The sequence below is a fragment of the Mustela erminea genome, chromosome 5 (genome assembly GCF_009829155.1).
Source record: "Mustela erminea isolate mMusErm1 chromosome 5, mMusErm1.Pri, whole genome shotgun sequence".
Classification (NCBI taxonomy): Eukaryota; Metazoa; Chordata; class Mammalia; order Carnivora; family Mustelidae; genus Mustela; species Mustela erminea.
In genome coordinates this window covers 5691855-5712435 of record NC_045618.1, presented here as the reverse complement: position 1 = coordinate 5712435, position 20581 = coordinate 5691855, and the positions used below count along the sequence as shown (strand labels likewise).

The 20581-nt window shown below is 55.1% G+C and overlaps 1 protein-coding gene across 1 annotated transcript; it reads right to left on the bottom strand.

Moving 5' to 3' along the window:
• Positions 1-1354: 1354 nt before the first annotated feature.
• ANPEP (alanyl aminopeptidase, membrane) lies at positions 1355-19082 on the bottom strand. The gene is made up of 20 exons (XM_032345502.1): positions 18210-19082; positions 17533-17675; positions 17281-17420; positions 16720-16846; positions 16482-16636; positions 16145-16258; positions 15915-16058; positions 15719-15784; positions 15513-15578; positions 13938-14113; positions 13604-13683; positions 12251-12387; positions 12074-12129; positions 11147-11294; positions 7864-7955; positions 7038-7148; positions 6737-6904; positions 5787-5927; positions 5310-5391; positions 1355-1973 (listed from the first exon to the last, which is right to left on the bottom strand). Exons 1-20 carry the CDS (start codon positions 18854-18856, stop codon positions 1824-1826), a joined length of 2943 nt encoding a protein of 980 aa, XP_032201393.1. The 5' UTR covers positions 18857-19082; the 3' UTR covers positions 1355-1823.
• Between the last annotated feature and the right edge of the window lie 1499 nt (positions 19083-20581).

The window sequence follows — 20581 nt, the reverse complement described above, 5'->3', positions numbered from 1 at the left end:
GGGACCTCCTGAGGGGGCCTGCCATCTGATCCCCAGAAGGTTAAGTGCCAGCCACAGCTGCTGGGCACTGGCGACAGGAAGGCCCAGCCCTGAGGGGCTGGGCTGAGGGAAGCCTCCTGATTGGTGGAGAGACTCCACCCCATCCCCCCGGGCTGCTCTCACCCCTTGGCTGCCCCACCTTTGATGAGGGACCGCCTTCCGGGCCCAGCCCCACCCCCACTTCTCCCAAGGCCAAGCAGAGGCTGTAAGGGGAGCCCGCAGGCCAGGAGACTAGGCTAAGGGTAACACCCCCCAAATCTCCTGTGGGGGGAAGGGGGGCAGTGCCGCCGATACCCTGATACGTGACTGTCCTTAGATCCACACCCCAGCTCCGTGATCTGTCACCTTTATCGTGCAGATGTGGAAGCCAAAACCCAGAACTTTGGGTCAATTGCCCAAGAAACTGGCCAAGCTGTGCTCTGACACCAGGTCCTCTGGTCTCCGGGCCTCCAGGCCCAGCGACTCACTTGGAGGAGACCCCCAAGGAGCCCTGTGGTGTGTCACCTCCCACGTGCCCTCCAGCAGCTGGGGGTGCTCACCTGGGCCCCGGGGGTGGGGGGCTGAGGCTGAGGTGAGCTTCCAACCACCTGGCTCCATGGGTCAAGAAACTTCCTCCAAGGCCAGTGCAGGCCGCAGAGCCATGGGGGTCCCAGAGCTTCTCCTCGGAACAGGCACTGACCCCCTGGCTACCCCAGGCAGTCTGGAGGGCACCGGCCTTTCTCTGCGCGCTGCTCTTAAAAACAGCCACTTCACAAAGTAACATCCCACCTTCCACCGTGGGTCCAGGAGAGGAGATGGGACAGGCCCTTGGCCAGGGAGGGGTCAGACGGGCCTGGGTCCCAGGGCCTGCTGCCTGCCCTCCCTCCAAGCCCCTCTCTCACTGTTCCAGGTGTGCTGACCGAGCCACGAGAAGAAAAGCCCACTCAGCACCTGCTCCTGTCCCTCATGCTTGGGCAGGGGCTGACCCCAGCATCTGCAACTATGGAAACTAATGCTTTCTGAAAAAAAACACTGCCTCCCCGCCACGACCTGTCCTGGGCCCGGCACCGAGCCCCAGCTCTCTCACTGCATCGTGAGAACCGTTGGGTCTGGCTGCCTGGCCTCTACCTCCTCGTAGCTTCCAGCACCCAGGTCCCCAGCCGCCACGGGGGAGTGGATGAGAGGCACCGCAGGCGGACCCCACAGGACACACAAGCATTCTGGATACTTCTCCCCTCCTGTGCTCCCTGGGGATCCCTACACTCCAGGTTCCCTCGCTGTCTTCCTGGCTGCTGTGCAAACCCAGTCCTGCTCTAGTTTAGTAATGAGTCTCGACACTGATCTAGAAATCCTTTATTTACATTTTCTCTTAGAAAAAAAATATATAGGTCTTGTGCCCTGTTGATTCTTTAGGTTCAGGGTCTTTATGGGAAGGTGAGAGAGGGCACAGGGCTACCCCCCCAAGGCCATCCATCGTCCATGGAGGGCTTCTGCTCATCTGGCCCTGGAGCAGGGCTTCCCTGAGATCAGCCCCAGGGCCCGAGGGACAGGCACCGTGCCAGGCCTAGGGTGGGGGTGGGCACAAGGGGCAGGGGCTGGGAGGTGCTTGGACAGTCTGGCCACTGGACACTGGATTGGCCCCATGGGCAGACCAGAGAAAATGTGGGCTTTGTCCCTGAGGGGAGGACACTGTCACCTCAGGCTCTAGGAAGGGGTTGCTGCCGCGGGCCACCGGGCAGACATATGCACGCATCTCACTCACACGGGGAAGTGGGGGCGGGCAGGTGACGAAGGACCAAGGGCTATTAGCTGTTTTCTGTGAACCACCTGAGCACCACCTCCTTGTTTTCTTTCACCCACTTGATGTTCGCTTTGGTCTTCTCCAGGGCTTGCTCCAGAGCCCGCGTGGCTGAGCCGAAGCCTATGTGCATGTTGTTCTTCTTGAACTGCTCCAGCTGCCGGGAGAATGAGGATTCTCAGCCCCAGGCTGGGTCGGTCACACAGCCTCAAGCAGAAGGTTGTCCAGGCCTCGGGCCTCCCACCCACATTAGGGCCCTTGGGAACACAGCCACAGGCTTTCTCCAGCAGAGGAAGGGCCAGTCCTTCCTCTCCCCTTCTTCCCCCCCATTAAAGTCTTTATCTAGAGCAGAGGTCAAAACCAAGAACCTTGTGGTTAAATCTGGCTCCTGGACATCTCTGATCTTCACCCTACGGTTCTTTATTGAGTTGAACCTTAGCTTTTAATTGAATTGTAATCTCAGTCCAATCCAGGAAAGAGAGAGGGACAAATCAGATAAGATACCACAAGGAAGTAATCAGCGAAATTAAAAATGTGGCCATTTCTATACTACAAACAACCTAGCTGTTTCAACAAATAAATGGCACTATAAAAAAAAAAAAAGAGAGAGAGAGAGATGTCAGAGATTAAGATATACTATTAGAGGTTGTAACCAGGGCAATTAGGTAAGAAAATGAAATAGATGGCATCTAGAAAGGAAGAAGTAAAACTATCTCCATTCGCAGATGACATGATTTTGAATATAGAAAATCCTAAGGAATCTACCCAAAAAACTACTAAAACTAATGAATTCAGCAAGGATGCAAGATGGAAGAGCAACATCAAAGAATAATTTTTTTTTTTTAAGATTTTATTTATTCATCTGACAGAGAGATCACAAGTAGGCACAGAGGCAGGCAGAGAGAGAGGGGGAAGCAGGCTCTCTGCCGAGCTCAATCCCAGGACCCTGAGATCATGACCTGAACTGAGGGCAGAGGCTTAACCCACTGAGCCACCCAGGCGCCCCTACAAAGAATAAATTAAGAAAACAGTTCCATTTATAATAGTATCAAAAGGAATAAAATACTGAGGAATAAATTTGACAAAAGACATGCAAGGCTGGCAAGTTGAAAACTATAAAATATTGTTGAAAGAAATTCAGAATACCTAAATGAAAGGAAAAAAGACCCAAATAGACCCAAATCTGTGTTAACAGGTTGGAAGATTTAATATTATTCCATGGCAACCCTTCCCATATCGATCTACAAACTCGATGTAATCCCTCTCAAAATCCCAACTGCATTTTCTTCTTTCCCAGAAACGGACAGGCTGATCCTAAAATTCACAAAGAAATGCAAGAGACTCTGAATAGCCAAACAGTCTTGAAAAAGAACAAAGTTGGAAGGCTCACATTCCTAAACTCACTGCACGGCTACACTTATCAAGAGAGTGTGGTACTGGCTTAAGGATGAACAGATAGATCAATGATGCACAACTGAGAGTCCAGAAATAAACCCTCACATTTATAGTCCATTGATTGCAGCAAGGATGCCAAGACCATTCACTGGGTGAAAGAATCATCTTTTCAACAAATGGTGGTGAGACATTTGGATAGCCACATGCAAAAGAATGAAGTTGGACCCCTACCTTAACATCATATACTAAAATTAAGCCAAAATTAATCAAAGTCCTAAATGTAAGGGCTAAAATGGTAAGACTCTTAGTAGCATGTGATATGAAACCTAAAGCACAAGCAATAAAAGGAAAATTAGAAAACTGGACTTTATCTAAATTTAAAAACTTCAGGACATCAAGAGACACTATGGAGAATGTAAAAAGACAATCCACAGAATGGAAGAAAACATTTGCAAATCAGGTATCCAGTAAGGGCCTACTATCCAGGGTATATAAGGAACTCTTACAACTCAACAATAAAGAGACAAGTATCCCAGTTAAGACACGGGCAAAGGATTTGAATAGACGTTTCTCAAAGAAGATGTATGAATGGCCAATAGGTACATGAAAAGATGCTCGTCATCATTAGTCATTAGAGAAATGCAGTCCATGTACCTCACACCCTCAGAATGGCTATAATTAAAAAAGAAAGGAGGGGGGGAGGGAGGAAGGGGAAAGAAGTAAAGGAAAGAAAGAAAAGAAAATAGTAAGAGTCCACAAAGACAGAAAGACGTTGGAACCTTCTTACTCTGCAGGTGGAATGTAAATTAGGTGCAATTATTTTGGAAAACACTCTGGCAATCTCTCAAAAAGTTAAACAGAGTTACCAAACAATCCAGCAGTACCACTTCCAGGTGTATACCCAAGGGAAATAAACACACACAATCACTCCAAAATCTGTACATGAATATTCATAACAGAGTTATTCATATAGTCAAAAGTGGGGGCACCTGGGTGACTCAGTTTTGGTCTGCCTTCGGCTAAGGCTGTGATCCCAGGATTCTGGGAATGGAGCCCCATATTTTGGGGGTGGGGTCCTTGTTCAACAGGGAGTCTGCTTCTCCCTGCCCCTCTGTTCCACCCCAGCCCCGCTCGTACTGTCTCCCACACTTGCTCTTTCTCTCAAACAAACAAATAAGATAAAATCTAAAAAAAAAAGAAAAAAAGTGGAAATAACCCGGTGTCTACCAACTGATTGGTGGATAAACAGATGTGGTATAGCCACACAAATATTATTCAGCCATAAATGCTACATGCTACAACATGGATAAAACTTGAGAGCCCGATGCTAGGCGGGCTCATATTACATGATCCCTTTTTATGAAATATCTAAAATAGCCATATCCATAGAGACTGGTTGCCAGGGGCTAGGGACAGAGGAAGAGTGACTGCCACAGCTTCTTTTGGGGGATAACAAGAATGTTCTGGAACTAGACGGTGGTGATGGTTGTACAGCCTCGTAAATATACAGAAAACCACTTAACATGATGAGCGTTGTGCTACATAAATTGTTTCTCAATGAAAAAAGAAAAAGGCAAATCAACCTAATACAATGAGTTAACTTTGTTTGGCTTCTGATTCAAGCATATCTATCATTGCAAAAGGAATTTTAAAAGAAGCCACCTAGAGGGTTTTAAATGTCCCTGAATAGAACATGATTGTTCATTTTTCTTGGGCCTGTTAATGACACTGAGATTATCTTTTAAAAATTCCTTTCCTTTAGATATAACTAAATCACTTACAGGTGAAATTATGTAAGTGACCTGTGCCCGAAAATTATCCACCCCCCCAAAAAGAAGCAGCAAAATGTTGATAATTGCTCAATCTGGGTAATGGGAACATGGAGGTTTGTTTATATGATTCTCTTCACTTTTTGCCTATACAAGAATTCCCAGATGCATGTTTCTGATTGAACTGTCACCACTTAAAAAGCCCGGATGCCCTCCTTCCCCTGGAAATGAGGAAGGCTCTGGCAGTGTGGAGAGCACACTCAGGGGCCGCTCGCTGAATAGACTGTGATGGGCCTCTGGGGGCCACTCGAGGGGCCGGGGCTGCTTACCTGCTGCAGCTCAAACTCCGAGGAGAACCGTCGGGTCACCGCCTGGATGAGGTTGGAGAAGGAGAAGGAACCAGTGCCGAAGCTGTGGGGGAGAGAAGAGCCATGAAGGGCCGGGAACTAATGCTCAGGGACAGGCCGGTGACACTGCATCCTCACAGCCACGCCGCGACTGTCCTTATCTCGTAGACCAGAGGAAATGACATGCTCTAGGGACATGCACACAGGTCTGATCGCAGTGTCCCTGCTCCCATCTCTGCAGAGAACCAGACTCTCTTCCCTCTGCCGGCCCACACCTGCCTCGTGTTGCCCCCAACCCGACTCCACTTGAGCTGGTTCATTTTCCCGCATTCCTCAGCAGTGCCCACAGGTCCCCCAACTTCCAGCCCTGCGGGGCCCCATTCACACAGACACGCCCCCCCCCCCCAGGACACCCCAGCCTCTGCAGGCACTTCTCCTAACATGCTCCCACAGACTCACTCGTCAAACAGCTGCTTCCAGTTGCTCTGGACGAAGTCCCAGACCAGATTTTGCCCGATGACATTGCTGGCGATGCTGCTCAGCGTGGAGGTGACATCTTGCTTCCGGATGAGGTCAGGGTTCATGGTGTAACTCAGGTACCTGTGAGGGCAGGGTGCTGACTTCGTGACCTCCTCCGAGGGCTCTGGTCAGAGGATTTGACAGAGAGAGAGAGAACCCAGGAGGGCAATGGACCCCACCCTCCCCTCCCCACACCTCTCTTGTAAGCCTCTTCATGTCGCTTCGGCCTACCAAGGTTTGAAGACCCCTTAGTCAACCTCCCTCTAGTAGGAGGGATACTGAGTCTCCCTGACAGGGTCACTGGCTATGCCAAACGTCATGTGTCCCGTGGCCCCAGTGCCTGATAAATATCTGATGACGGGCCATGGACAAATGAAGAAAAGAAAGAAAAAAACCTGGCTCAAGAGCCCTATCCCAGGTAGGGTGGCTATGTTTGTCTTTGACATGGAGAGAGGCTTTTGTTTCCTGGGGCCCAGGAGTGGGAGCCAGGAGCCCTTGTGCAAGAGCTGGAGGTGTGCCCGGCTGCATGTCCGAGAGGACTCAGGTCCAGCTGCCCCAGAGCCCTTGACAGAGAGCAGAACTGAGCTGCGGTCAATCACAGGCCAAGAAGCTACAGCAGCTAAAAGCTGGGGACGGAGACCCAGACCCGGGTTCAGCTCTTGACTCCATGACTTATTAAAGCTTCTGGACTTTGGGTAAGTGGTTTTGCTTCCCTGAGCCTCAGTGTTCTCATCTGTAAAATGGGGAACGTACTACCCCACTGCACGAGTTTGTGGGGATCCTGTGAATGAGAGTGTGGAGGCCTGGCTGGTGCGTTCTCTCGCACGTGGGGATCCTGGTTCCCAGTGGGGAGGGAAACTCACCCAGCCCCGGCCGGCCGCAGCCCTCACCTGTTCAGGATCCAGACCTGGTTGGTGCAGGCCAGGGCCGCACGGAGCTTGTCAGCCTCGTTTACCACCGTGGCATTTCGGAACTGCTCCCACACGAAGTTCCACTCCTCCTCACCGCCCTGGGCCACGGCGTTGCAGTACACGATGGAGCGCAGGTTGGGGTAGATCCTGGTAAGGGTGGGGGCGTCAGGAGGAGCAGCCGCAGGGAGTGTGGGACGAGGGTCTGACCAGGACATGGCTGTGGGCTTGAGGGGCGGATGAAGGCGGGGGGGGGGGGGGGAGGAGCAGGGGACACACTCACGGGTTGTTTTGGGGGTTCTTCTTCCACTCTGCGAAAAGAGCGGAGACCAGCTCCTTACACTTCGGAACCCCATAGGTGCAGGCGGTGCTCACGGCGTTAATCTCACCGTACCTGTGCCGGGGGTGACACTTGGTCAGTGTGCCCGTGGGTCACGTGGCCCAGACTCCGGCCGGAGTCCCCTGCTGATGCACATCTCCAGGGAGGATGGCAGGGCCTGGGCTCTGTCTGCGGCTGTAACCCACTCCGCCCATCGGGTCCCCCTCTTTGCTTTGTGCCTTGGGACCTAGAGGGGTCAGTACGAGCTCTAGCCCCAGTTTGAACACCTGGAATCTAAATGACCAAGGGGCGCGCGGGTGGCTTGGTCAGTTAAACTCTCGGTTTCAGATCAGGTCATGATCTCAGGGGCCTGGGACAGAGCCCCATGTCAGGGCTCAACAGGGAGACTGACTGAGGACTCTCTCCCTCTCCCTCTCCCTCTGCCCTGCTCCAGCTCCTGTGCGCTCGCTCTCGCTCTCTCTCTCTCCAAAAGAAGTAAGTAAATCTTTAAAATAAAATAAAATGACCAAGCCAGTGAGGGACCTCAGTTTCAGTTTGGTCCCTTGTATAAGGAGGCCAGACAGGCTCGCAGGCCACAGAGAGCCTCAGGGCAGGCCTCCTACTCCTAGGAGGGGTTCTCTCTGTGGCCGGTGGCCCTGGTCCAGCCTGGAGCTGTCCTCCAGAAGACGACACTGCAGGACCCCGCTCGGGACTCCCCAGGTCAGGGGAGCTGGGCCGCCCGTGACTTCCGGAAATGAGGCAACGAGCAGGGCTCTGAGCTTCCACTCACTGTTCCATCAGGGTGTCTGGGTGCTTCGTCCAGCTCTGGGTGAGATTTTCGAAATAATCAAACAGAGGCGAGACCTGCTTCCTCAGGTAACTCTGGGGAAAAGAAAACAGGAAGGGCTTCAAAGGTGAGACTCACACTTGACTTTTCTGGAGCCCTGCACAACCTCTGACGTGGGTAGGGAGGTGTCGCCAGGGTGAAGGGCAAGGAGGCGGAGGCGGAAAGGTTGGAGGTTCAGGCCTTCCCCGGGGGCCACAGGGCTCAAAGAGGCCAGGGCCGGCCCAGGTTGGAGCTCACAGTTCTGAGGGTCTCCCTCCCGAGAGCCTTACCCAGTGTAACAGTCCGGTCTCCGGGTCACCACATCTGAATGGAGTGTTATGCCTCGCCCCACCCCCACTGCCCAATGCTAAGTACCCCACTTTTCTTTTTTATTTTATTTTTAATTTTATTTTTGATTTTTTATTTTTTTAGTATCCCACTTCCCTTATGAAGAGCTTAGGAAACATGGAGCAGTGTCTGCAGAAAATACAATCCACCCAGGTGCTTCCCCAAACTATGATTTTCACGTTGGGGAGCTTACCCCTTCTTCTTCCTTTTCTACCTAGCATCTCTATAACTCTGCACACTGCTCTTTGTCCCTGACACTGGGACGTGAGTCCTGCCTTATGTCCAAGAACAAACTTCCAGAACAAAGGAAACAGGAGGGGAAACCAGAGTGGATGAGGGACCGGTGCAGGCAAGGAGCCAGAAGGTGGGGAGAGAGGGACAGGTGCGCCTGCAGCATAGTGCCTGCTGCGGGGCACACACCACCAGAAGCGACACTGGCTCAAGGGGCCCAGAATCAGAGGGACAGGTCTTCAGGGGACAGGGGTGAGGCAAGGGCTGGACACGAAGGAGTCAGGGTCTGTAGCAGGAGTAATGAAACCCTCAAGCTCCTGCTTCTCTCCTGGCAGCAGGCAAACCCCGCCCTCCCCCGTGGGTGAGGCTGAATGGGTTGGGGCTCAGAATCAGGGGTCACCAGACAAAGGGGAAGGATTGGTGGGGTGGAAAGAGAGAGAGGTCAGAGATGAAAGGTTATATCCCGAATGGAGACATTTCCAGTTTCTTGCCCCATCCCCAATCCCAAAAAGCGAGCATCACAGCTTTGTTATACAAGATAAAGGATGAGCCTGGGTGGCTCAGTGGGTTAAAGCCTCTGCCTTCAGCTCAGGTCATGATCCCAGGCTGCTGGGATTGAGCCCTGCATCAGGCTCTCTGCTCAGCGGGGAGCCTGCTTCCCCTCCTTCTCTCTCTGCCTGCTTCTCTGCCAAATAAATAAATAAAAATCTTAAAAAAAAAAAAAAAAGAAGATAAAGGATGACTCTCCGGTCTCAGGGGAACACTCTTGGACACTGGTTTTTGTTTTTGTTTTTTTCTTTTTAAGTAATCTCTAGACTCAATGTGGGACTTGAACCCATGACCCCATGATTAAGAGTCACATGCTCTCCAACTGAGCCAACCAGACATCCCATGGATACTAATATTTGAGGGTCCCCCTGAGGAGTCACGTAGCCCCAGTCACCCCCCGGTGAGACCTGCAGGTGACAAACATGACCTCATGGAACTTCTAATTGCCTTTTACTGCCTTACTCTCAAATCCAAAGAGGGCAGCTCAGCCTCTGCCGTGATCTCTCCAAAGGAGACCAAAACAAACAGAAGACTCATGGAACAAGTCAATGGAAGAAAAAGAAAGCTTGGTGAAAGCCTGAGATGAGTACCTTCTGAGCACTCGGAGATCTGCAAAGGACACTGGGACCAGGAGCAGCTCTTGGGAATTTAAGGGCAGGACAGAAGGCAGGCCAACGCAAGAACAATGCGTTGGATAAACAGGGGACCCAGAAAGAGAACCAAACAACAAGGAGGGGAAAAACATTTTAGGGAACAATGTCAAAATGCCCAGATGGAAAGGGTAGGGGAGGAGAGAGACCCACACAAAGGCACACCAGGACTGACAGAAGAGCTCACAGGCTTCCAGAAGGGGGAGAATGGCCACATTCAAATAACCAGAAATGAGCAAGGCTCTGATTCTCAACAGCAACATGAGAGACTGGGGGTCAGTGGAGCAAGCCCTGAAATTCGCTGAGGAACAATTTCCAACCTAGAACCTTCTAAACCTGGGTGAATTCTGGGACCTGTGTGGCAGTGGGACAAAGATGTTGCAGATGCTATGCCTCCATGTCCTTGAACACTTCCCTGAGTTAAAAGCTCATTTACACTAATACTGCATTTACCCTGATAGAAAGTTAATGTGAAAATGATCTCTTTGGGGCACCTGGGTGGCTCAGTGGGTTAAGCCTCTGCCTTTGGCTCAGGTCACAGTCTCAGGGTCTTGGGATCGAGCCCCGCATCAGGGAGAGCCTGCTTCCCCCTCTCTCTCTGCCTGCCTTTCTGCCAACTTGTGATCTCTGTCTGTCAAATAAATAAATAAAATCTTTAAAAATAAATAAATAAAAATGATGTCTTCAAGGGGTGCCTGGGTGGCTCAGTGGGTTAAGCGTCTGACTCTTGATTTTGGCTCAGGTCATGATCTCAAGGTTGTGACACTGAGCCCTGTTGAGCTCCGTGCTGGGTGTGGAGCCTGCTTAAGATTCTCCCTCTGCCCCTTCCCACCCAACCTCACGCATGCCATCACTTGCTTTTCTTCGAGTATTATCTGATGGCCATGTAATACTCCATTTTGGATATTGCCATTTACTTAACCAATCCCCAACTGTTGAACATTGAGAGTTTGGGGTGGTTTTTTTGGGGGGGGTCTGAAACTGCGGAGTTTCCCTCATGGGAGCCTCAACATACCCCGCCCCCAATCACCCCAACTTCAAAGCTGTTAACCTGCTTCTCCCTCCCCGCCCTTGGGCTTGGCAGGTACGGGCCTGCTCACTTCACAGAGGGAACAGTGCGCTGGGGCTGAAGAGAGCTGGCTGAAGCCACAGGGCTGGTAAATGGCAGGCTTCCCAGCTCCGAGCAGCGGTTTCTTCTGTGCCTTCGGACAGTGCTAACTTCCCAAACAGCAAACTTCGCTAGCAGTCTGTGTCCTTTCTCTGCCCTCCCCAACCTGCCTCGTCGGCACCTGCTCCCTTCACCCCATATCCCTCTCACCACCCTGCCCAGGCGCCTCTTGGTAAAGAACCCGGCGTCGTGGCATTCTGAAGGGTCCACCACTCCAGATAACATTTCCGTGAACTCCCTGATGGTGCAATTTCAGGCACTAGACCAACGGGTCCTTGAACCCTGCCACGCCCCTCTGTACCTTCATGGGGCCGTAGACCTCAGAGCGGTCGAACATGAGCTTGAAGTAGCTCAGGCTGCTCAGGGCGGCCTCCCAGGGCATGTACTCTCTCTCTTGGTTCAGGAAGAGAGTGCTGTTCAGCGCCAGGGTGACGGGGACCATTTGGGCACTGGGGACAAACAGAGGGGTTCAAGTAAGTCCAGCCCCAGGGAGGGAACTCCAAGCCCTTCGTGGAACCTAAGGTCCCAGAGCCCCAGACACGCCAGCTCCAGTGCTCACCGCGAACGGATGCGCTGGCACCGCAGATGAGGCCAGCTCAGGCCCCGCCCTCACCCGCAGCCCATCGCATACTGTCCCCATTTTACGAAGAGGAAACTGAGGCTCAGAGAGGTCAAGTGACTTGCCTAAGGCCACAGAGCAGAGATTCATAAGGGCGGAAACCTGTGCTCCGCCCACCTCTTCTCTGATTTGTCTGGCCCTCTGCGCCTTCCGCCCCCCTCCCTCTCAGGCCGTGTGCACACATCTGGTTCATAAACGTCCGTGTCTATGGGGGACATCACTTAAATTGACTTAGCACCTGCGGGGAACACAGTAGGTGCTGCCTCTCTCCTGTCCTGGCCTTCCCGGATTCTCTGAGCGCCTACCGTGGAGGCCTGGCCCACTGTCAATCCTCAGGAAAAGCCCGTTTAGAGTGGTTTTAGAGGGGACGGGCCTGTGTCTGGCTCTCAGGGGCGACTCCTATATGGCCTGAGGTAAAGTACTCAAACCAAGTCTCGGATGATTATCTGGGGGTCCAGGGCGGGGTGTGCAGAAGCCCGGGGAGCCCGCCGCCCTGTGCCTGGGACGGTAAGGCCGAGAGGAAGAGCACCAGCTCTCGTGATGGAACAGCACTTGCTGAAGTCACCAGGCCTGAGCCAGGCTGGGCCCAAGGAAGACGGGGGCACTCACCTGGCCAGGTTGAAGGTGTCATGGATGACCTGAGCCCGGTTGATGACAGGAATGACCTAGAAGGGGCAACAGAGGGCGTCACCTCAGGCTGGTAGTGGGGGCAGGCCCGGCAGTCTGGGGCGCCATCTTGGGCCCGGGGCCTGGGGCAGGGGATGGGGTGGGGGTGCCGACACCCACCAACAGATTTGTCTGCAGCTGAGTTTGGATCTTTCTCCAGTTGTCTACATCATAGTTCACCAGGTAGTAGCCCGTCACGTTGAGGTTCAGCAGGACCCACTCATCAGAACCTGTGGTTCTGAACAGGTCATTCTGGGCTGTGGAGAGAGACCGGAGCTGGGTGGGGCTGCCCAGAAGGCCACAGGCCGACCCTTGGCCTGCCTCTCTCCAGGCCTCGACGAGAGCTGCCTCCCACACAGCCTGGCACCGGCTGGCCCTCAAGCCTTAGGCAGTGCCAAGGAAAGGAGAGAAGAAGGGGTGTAGGACGGGGCTGCCAGGCCAAACTCTACCGTGGGTTGGCCTGGACATCTGCCTGGACATCTCATCCCCATACCCCCGGGCCACTCAGACTCAGCTCCCCAAGCTGTGGTCCTCCTCATCCTCTCTGGGCTTATGAACAGCTCCAGCACGCCCCAGTCCCTGAGGGGGAAGACCAGACAATTTGTTCCTGCCAGTCAACCCCCTACCCCCCCAGGGTTGGCCCTCTCAGCCCTCCCTTCCAGTCTTTCTTCTGGCAGCCAGAAGGGGTCCTTCCACAGAGGTGGTCCTTGCCGACTTCCCACCTGCCCCAGCTCCTCCTGGCCCGAGGACACAGCCACTGTGCCTCACAGCCTGCAGGGACCTCAGGAACCTGCCTCACCTGGAGGGCACACCTCTGCCCTAGTCACAGTCCTTACATTCTCTCCTACCTCTATGCCTTGCACTTGCTATTTCCTCTGCCGCCATGAGCCTGGCTGTCTTTCCCTTCCTCTAAGGTCCTGCTCACCTCCTCCAGGAAGCCTTCCCTCACCTCTCCACAAAGCTGATGCTTTCTTATTCCTGGCTTCCCGTCCTGCAGCAGCCCAGAGGCCACATGCCTCTGTTAAAGTACTCAACATAGCTCTGGAAAGTTCTAGCTGCTTATCTTCCTTCTCTTCATCTGCAGTTCTGGCCTAGGCCGAGGAGGAACTGCCTTGAGCTTGGTTTCCTCAGTACCTGGCACAGCAGGGCTGTTCACACTTTATGCCATGTGCTGTTGTAAACATTTCATATACATTCTCTTCTTTAGTCCCCACACAACTCAGTGGGGTAGATATCGTTCTCAGCCCCATTTTATAGATGATGAAAGAGAGACCAGAGAGGGATGGTAACTCGCCCAGGCTCACACAGCTGGGCAACAGCAGAGGAGAGCTTAGAACCGAAGTACTCAGCTCTGTTTGTTGAATGAAATGACAAAGGAAGCTGCCCCCGAGTCTTGCTGTAACCCCCAGAACGTGGGCCAGGAGCTGGGGGTTTAGGGTGGGCCCGCCGTCTGCTGGGACAGGGCTGGATTACCCTGTTGAACTTCCGGAAGCCAGTAGTCTGCCTGCTGTACGCCCTTTTTGATGGACGTGATGGGCACGATCCACAGGTAGCTGCAACGAGAGCCCCCCCGGGACCAGGTGGTGAGGGACAGCAGCTCCTGGCGCGGCCGGGGAAGAGCTCTCCGAGTCTGCCCTGCTGCCGCACCGAGCACTCCCATCCTCCCGGCCACAGAGGGAGAGCCTGTCTCCGGCCACCAGGGCCGGGATCGCAGCACTCCTGGACTTGAGATGGCCAAGGGGCGCCACGGCCACTGCCCCTCGGAGCCCTCCCTAGGACACCTGCGTCGGTGACCCCTTCCACTCACTTGAACTCTGAGGGGCGGGTGACAACGGACTCGGGGTCGAGGAGGAAGTGCTTCTGGGAGATGTTGCCCGTGGCGGTGTCCACAGTGATGACGGGGAAACCCATCTGCAGGATCCAGCGGTCCATGATGGTGCGCACAGAGTAAGGCAGCTTGATGGCTGCCTGATCGTCGACAACCTGGGGCAGAGCCACAGGGGCAGCCGTCAGCGGTGCGCCCCCTCCCGCCTCGCTCCGGAAGTGCCACCCCGCAGGGAGGCAGGAGCTGCTGGGTCCCAGGGCTGGGCCAGCTGAGAACGGCCAGTCGTTTGGTGCGCTGCAAATCTAGGTGGGCTCCCCCCTTCCACCACTTCTGGGGCCCAAGGTGAGGTGGGTATTGCGGGGGCAGGCGGTTGCCCAGAGTGAACAACCTGCGAGGAGGACAGGAGGGCCAGGAGCAGGCAGTGCGCGGAGCGAGCGCGTGGGTGAGAGTGTGGGTGGTCTGGGGACGGGCTTAGGGTGCTCTCTACTGTCTTCTCAGGTTTTTATCATCTGTTACCGCGCACATGCGTTGCTTTTGTAATAACAACAAGAAGTTAACATCTGCTATTAAGTGAGAAAATAAAGATAGGAAAGAGAAAGAAGAGTGTCAGAAGGGCAGAAGCTGAGCAGGGAGGGGAGCTGGGAGGGGCTGCAGAGGGGGGGGCTCGGGGACAGAGGGAGTGGGAGGGAGGGGTGGAGGTAGAGAGGCACCTGGCATGGAGGAGGGCTCAGCTTTGCAGGAGAGGAAGGAGGGAGAGACTGAGGCAGGCTAGGAAGACGGTGTGGAGGCAGTGAGGTGCCCCTGTCAGCAGGTTGTGGGGGGTCCAGGGAGGGAATGTTGGGGAGAGGGCCCAACCAGGCTCCTGGCAGATAGAAGTTGGCCTGGAGACCAGCCAGAAGGGTGCTGGAGCCCAGCTGTGACTCCCTGACGAGCCTCTGGTCTCCCCTCCCTGCTGGACTGGGCTTGGGACTCAGGACGGGTCAGTCAGGCTGCTGTAAGGGAGGGGAACCGATGGGAAGATGGCAGTGTGCAGACTCCAGCACTAGGAGAGGCAGGGAGAGGAGAGGGGAAGCGGGGTGGTCAGAGGGTCTGTCCCACAGACAGGGCTGCGTGAGGTTTGAGGGGACAGGAAGACAAGGCAGGGCAGGGCGAAAAGGTCAAAGCTGGTGCTGGGGGTGCCGGAGTGTGCAGAGTCAGGCCTGGGAGGGGCCCACTGGGGCACAGGGCAGCTAGGAGTGCTGAGTAGGTAGAATGACTGACTCCAAAGTTCCAGGCAGGGGAGGACTCAGGAACCGTGCGGGCTGGGTGTGGGGGGGAGGCAAGCTGCCTGCCTGGGGTCTTGACCCATGGTCTCCAAACACCTCCTTCGAGGAGCTCTCGCTGCACCCATTTTACAGACGAGCAACCAAGGCTTCCTTCAGAGGACCTGCCTGGGCTGGGAAGCCGTGGAGCTGGACACATTCTCTCCCACACGTGCTGCGCCAACTACCCCCCCCCGAGACTTACAGCATCTCAGGACTCCCCAAAAATGGCCGCGGGCAGCTGGCTCTTACTGACCTTCTGCAGGTGGTTCCACAGGTCCAGGTAAACAGTGTTTTTGTAGGCAAAGGTGTGGAGGTAGGACTGCGGAAAGAAAGGCCACGGTGAAGGCGAAGCTGGTGCTCCCCAGCCTCTCCCACTGAACCCCTGGGGTAGGCGGGGGCTCGGGGACACACAGCAGGGGCTGGGGAAACCCACCCCCACGGCTGGCCCAGGGTACTTACCGCCACGCCCTTCTTGAACAGGTCCTCTGTCAGGAAGCTGGAGAGCATCCTGAGGACGGAAGCTCCCTGGGGAAGGGGAGGGCGTCTCAGAAAGTGGGCCTGAGCCAGCAGGACAGGGCCATTGCGCATGCTCCCAAAGCGGGGCTCTGTGGGCCGCGTCCCCACTGCCTCTGCCTGCCCGCCGCTGCCTCCGTACCTTGCTGTAGGAGATGGAGTCAAACACCTCGCTGATCTGGGCCGGCGTGTTGATCTCGCTGGCAGGCGAGGACAGAGGGTGGGAGGAAGCCAGCGCGTCTATGGCCATCACACGGTACACGTCATTCAGCACCATGAGGTCTTTCTGCAAATCCCCAGTGCTCATCAGGAGACCGGCCTGGCGGCGGGGTGGGGGGCCCGCCGACGCTGCACCCGGGGCCCCCGGCTCACCAGATTCCAGGTGGGTTCTGCATAGTCGGCGCCCAGGTATTCCACGTAGGAGGCAAAGCCCTCGTTCAGCCACAGGTCATTCCACCATTCCAAGGTGACCAGGTTCCCAAACCACTGTTGGGGAGGGAAGGTCACTCACAGTACCCAGAACTCCCCTTCACTGAGTGTCCCCCACGTGCCAGGCGCTGGCCGGGACTTGGCTGGCATCACCGTGACTCCCCTCCGCTATCCTGTTAGCTGGGACCCTCCTCCCTTTGCAGCTGCCTAGGGCTTGTGCCCTCTCCTCCCAGAGCCCCCCACTCACTTCTCGGCCCTCCCTGGGATGGGTGGGGGCTACCTGGTGGGCCAGTTCATGAGCAATCACAGTGGCCACCCGCTCCCTGTTGCCGGTGGAGGAGGACAGCGGGTCGTACAGCAGGGCACTCTCCCGGTAGGTCACCAGCCCCCAGTTCTCCATGGCGCCAGCGTTGAAGTCAGGCAAGGCGATCTGGTCTGTGGGAGGCGAGGCCATTGGCAGGATGGCCTCTGGGTGGGGTGCCCCATCTTCTGTCCCCACCACAAGGCCCCTCACTCACCAGATTTTTTGAGTGGGTAGGGGGTATTATAATGTGCAGAAAAGAAGTCTAGGATGGGGCCTGTCACATCCAGGGAGTAGTTTCCATGGCCCTCGTCAATCGCACTAGGCCGAGCCCAGATTCGGATCTGCAGAGAGGAAGGAGGTAGATCAGAGGCCCCTCCTGCGTCCCGGTGCAGATGGGCGGGGCCCCAGGGGCCAGCAGGCTAGTGAGGGCACCGACTAGGTTAAACTGAGAGGCATGGGCAGCAGAGGGGAGGTTGGGGGGGGTGTCTCTGAGGGGCTCAGAGTCCTAGGGAGGAGCCTTTGGGAATAGCAGCAGTCATGGCCGCCGTCTGCCTGACCCAGGGTTGGGAACACCCTTCATGAGGAGAGAGCAAACATTCAGCTGCAGAGATTGAGGGCCAAAACTTGAGACACTTGTCCCAGACACTCAGCGCCAGGATTCGAACACTGGTCTAACAACTCAGGGGCAGAGATGGGAATGAATCAGAACAAGAATATCCCTCGGGTTGGGGCCAATCCTGGAGAAGGGGAAGAACGAGTGGGCCCAGCTTCTTACCAGGACGCCGCTGGGTGCTATCCTCTCCAGATTCTTGAACTCGCTCACGATGTAGGCCAGCAGGTAAGTAGACATGATAGGTGTGGTTTCAAACTCCGTGACGCTCCAGCTGGGATCTTCCGGGAGAGGGACGCTGGGGCCTGGGCAGGGAGCACTGGAATTCAAAGGGATGCCTCCTCTCCCCTGCTCCAAATCCTAGCCCTGGGGTGCCTCCTTCCCAAGGCTGTGTGGCCCCAGGACAGACCCACTCACCTCTAGGAAGCATGTTGGACAGGGCCACAAGGTTGCTGGGGTGGATGAGGGTGATGTTGAACGTGGCCTTCATGGCTGGCTCGTCAAAGCATGGGAAGGACTTCCGGGCATCTGCAGCTTGCATTTGTGTCGTGGCGATCACCCTGCCCAAACCAGGACGTCAGAGCGTGTGCCGGGGAAACACTCGGGCTCCGTGAGGGTGGGCGGGGTGGGGGTTTCAGGGTGCTGCCAGGCGTGCAGGGGAAGGGGTGCGGGAAAGGCTGCTCCAGACTCATTCTTGCCCTCCCCGTCTCCATCTCTCCCTGGCAGCCTCTCGGCCCTGACACGCCAGCTCCTCGGGGAGAGCAGAGCTCCTTCAGGAGTCAGGATCAAAGTCCCGGCAGGCTCCATCCCTATATTAGCCAGGAGACCTTAGGCAAGTTTCTCTCCCCTGAGCCCCGGTTTCCCTATCTGTCCAAGAGGCTCTGTTACCACTCGCCCCTGACTCCCTAATGTGGGTTACGGAAGCCCCCAGGGGAGGGGCTGCTCCCCTAGCCCCTGGGATGGAGTCAGGGGCCAGCAAGAGGTTCCAGGTTCCAAGACTTGCAATCCAAGCCCTTTCCTGGCCCCCAGGATCCAGCTCTGCCTCCGATCTGGTACCTGCCCCCACCAAGCAGACAGACCCCACTGTTACTTACTTTTTGACACCGTTCTCCATATACTCGCTGCGGTAGAAGCCCGCCAGGTCGTCGGCCAGCTCCCCCTGGAACTCACTGTCCATCTCATACTGGCTGTTGACCTGCAGCGGCTCCCGGAGGTGCACCACCAGGTACTCAGTGAGCTCCACCAGCTCGGTCCTGTCGATGGCAGGGGCCTGGATGCCCCCCACGCCCCGCAGGGCCACCCTCTGCCCCTGGATGTTGGTGTAGTTGAGCTTCTTGCTGTGGATGATGATGACGCTGGTGGACTCATTGCACAAGAAGCGCACAGTGCTTTTGCCGCTGAAGGTGTACAGGCCGTCGCTGTTGGGGGTGAGGTACGGCTGCAGCTTCACATTGTAGGAGCTGGGAATCAGAGCCTTGGGGAGGCGGTAACGGTTCCATGGCTTGCTCTGGTCCAAGGTGGTAGCCGCGGTGGTGGACCCAGTGGTGGTGGGGGCCGTGGGGTTCACGGGGTTCGTGGGGCTCGTGGGGCTTGCTGTGGAGCCATCGGCGGAGCTCCCGGTGTTCTTGTTCTTTTCCTGGGCATACACCACGGACAGAGCGATGATGGTGCATGCGGCCGCCACGCCCAGGATGATGAACAGGATGCCCAGAGCCTTGGAAATGTAGAAGCCCTTGGCCATGGTGAGGGCAGGGTGGGGGCTGGGGGAGGTTCAGGATGGCGAGGAGCAAGGCAGCCTCAGGCCAGACTTATATCCCTGAGGGGACGGGGGAGGAGCCCCACAGCCCACAGCCTGGGCAAAAATTAACCAGGGCTCACACAGGCAAAGGTCAGTAGGCTGGGCAGGGACACCCTCTGCTCAGGCTCCAGAGAGGAGGAGGTCCAGATACAGTGTGCCAGGGTACCTGCTGGGGAGCAAACAGTGTCCAGTTACGGGCTGCAGGAAGACGGCTGAAGCGCAGGCAGCAGGTAGAGGGAGCAGCGGGGCTGGGTGGCACTGATGTGCCTGCGTGCTGGGACAGTGGGGACAGAAGCGGGAGGATTGAGGTTAGAGTCAGGGAAGGACCTCCCAGGAGCAGGAAGAGGTAGGAGATGCAGAGGAGTCAGTTTCTGGCTCAGGTCAAGGGTGGCATGGGTCACCCCTGTGGCTGGATCTGGCCCACCCAGACAATCCAAGCCCTGGGGACAGGGTCTCAGAGTCCCTTGCATTCCTCCAGAGCAGGAGTTCTTCCAGGTTCCCCCTCTTACCCCTTCTTGCCAAAAAGCTCTAGCTCAGCTATCAGCACACAGAGGAGAAAGAAAGGAGGTGCTCTGCCTTTTTTTTTTTTTTTTTTTTTTTTTTTTTTTTTAAGAGAGGAGGCTGGTGAGGTTTCACCTTTCCCCAGCTGTGACCTTGAGCAGGTACCTTGCTCAGAGCTCGCTCCTCACAAATAGATAACAGTATTTATCTCTCAACTTTGTTGCCCAGATTGAACAAGAGAACATATTAAATATCACAGAGCACAACCTACGCATCATTATTCCCTTCTTCCTTACCCAGAGCTCAGCCATGGCCTCTTTTCCTATCCTTAGTAGAAATGAAGACATGATTTATCATACTTAATAAAAGAATGTTCATTATTGCTCTTCCCACCCATCAGTCCAGTGTCTCAGACCTTGACACCTCCTGACCCTGACTTCCACATCCAATTCTGCCCCTATCCCTGCTCTCACCATGTCCTTGGTCAAAGCTGCTCTCCCTGTTCATACAGAGTCCACTATGCCCTCATGGACTCACCACTTCCATTCAGGCCCCCTCAAACCTGTTTGCCACAAGAATTGGATCGGCTTCAAACCTTCCTAGGGCAGCTGGCTGGCTCAGTCAGTGGAACATGCCACTCTTGATCTCAGGGACATGAGTTCAAGCCTCACGATGGGGATAGAGATGACTTAAAAATAAAATCTTTAATAAAAAAAAAAACTTCTTTTTTTCTCATAAAATCCAGACTAAATCTTCCAAAGAGACCTACAAGTTCAGCCTGCCATCAGCCTACCCCCTTCCCAGCCTCGTTTCCACCACATTCCCTTCTGTCCCAGTGGTCCAGCCACTCTGGTCATCATCCACTCCCTTTGCCACAGGACCTTTGCACATGCTGTTCCCGCTGACTGGATCAGCATGTGATCCAGGGCTCACAGAAGCAAAGGTCAGTAGGCTGGGCAGGGGCACCTTCTTTCCCTAGTTATTTCCTACTCATCCTTCCATTCTTTCTCAGAGAAGCCCTCGCTGGCCAGGTCAAGGCCCTATTAGTTCCATTAGTACCACAAACCTCTTTGTCGAAGCCCTATAACTCAGTGCAGTTTTCCGTTTGATCTGCGTAGTGAAGACTTGAGTCCCGTCTGTCTCCCCCAGCAACTGCAGTCCCCATGA

Coding starts and splice junctions, on each gene's coding strand:
- ANPEP (XM_032345502.1), bottom strand. CDS start 18,856: ATGGCCAAGGGCTTCTACATTTCCAAGGCTCTGGGCATCCTGTTCATC. Junction 12,388..13,603: donor GCTTCCGGAAGTTCAACAGG/GTAATCCAGCCC, acceptor CTCTCTCCACAG/CCCAGAATGACCTGTTCAGA. Junction 7,149..7,863: donor CCAGACACCCTGATGGAACA/GTGAGTGGAAGC, acceptor CCCCCGGCACAG/GTACGGTGAGATTAACGCCG.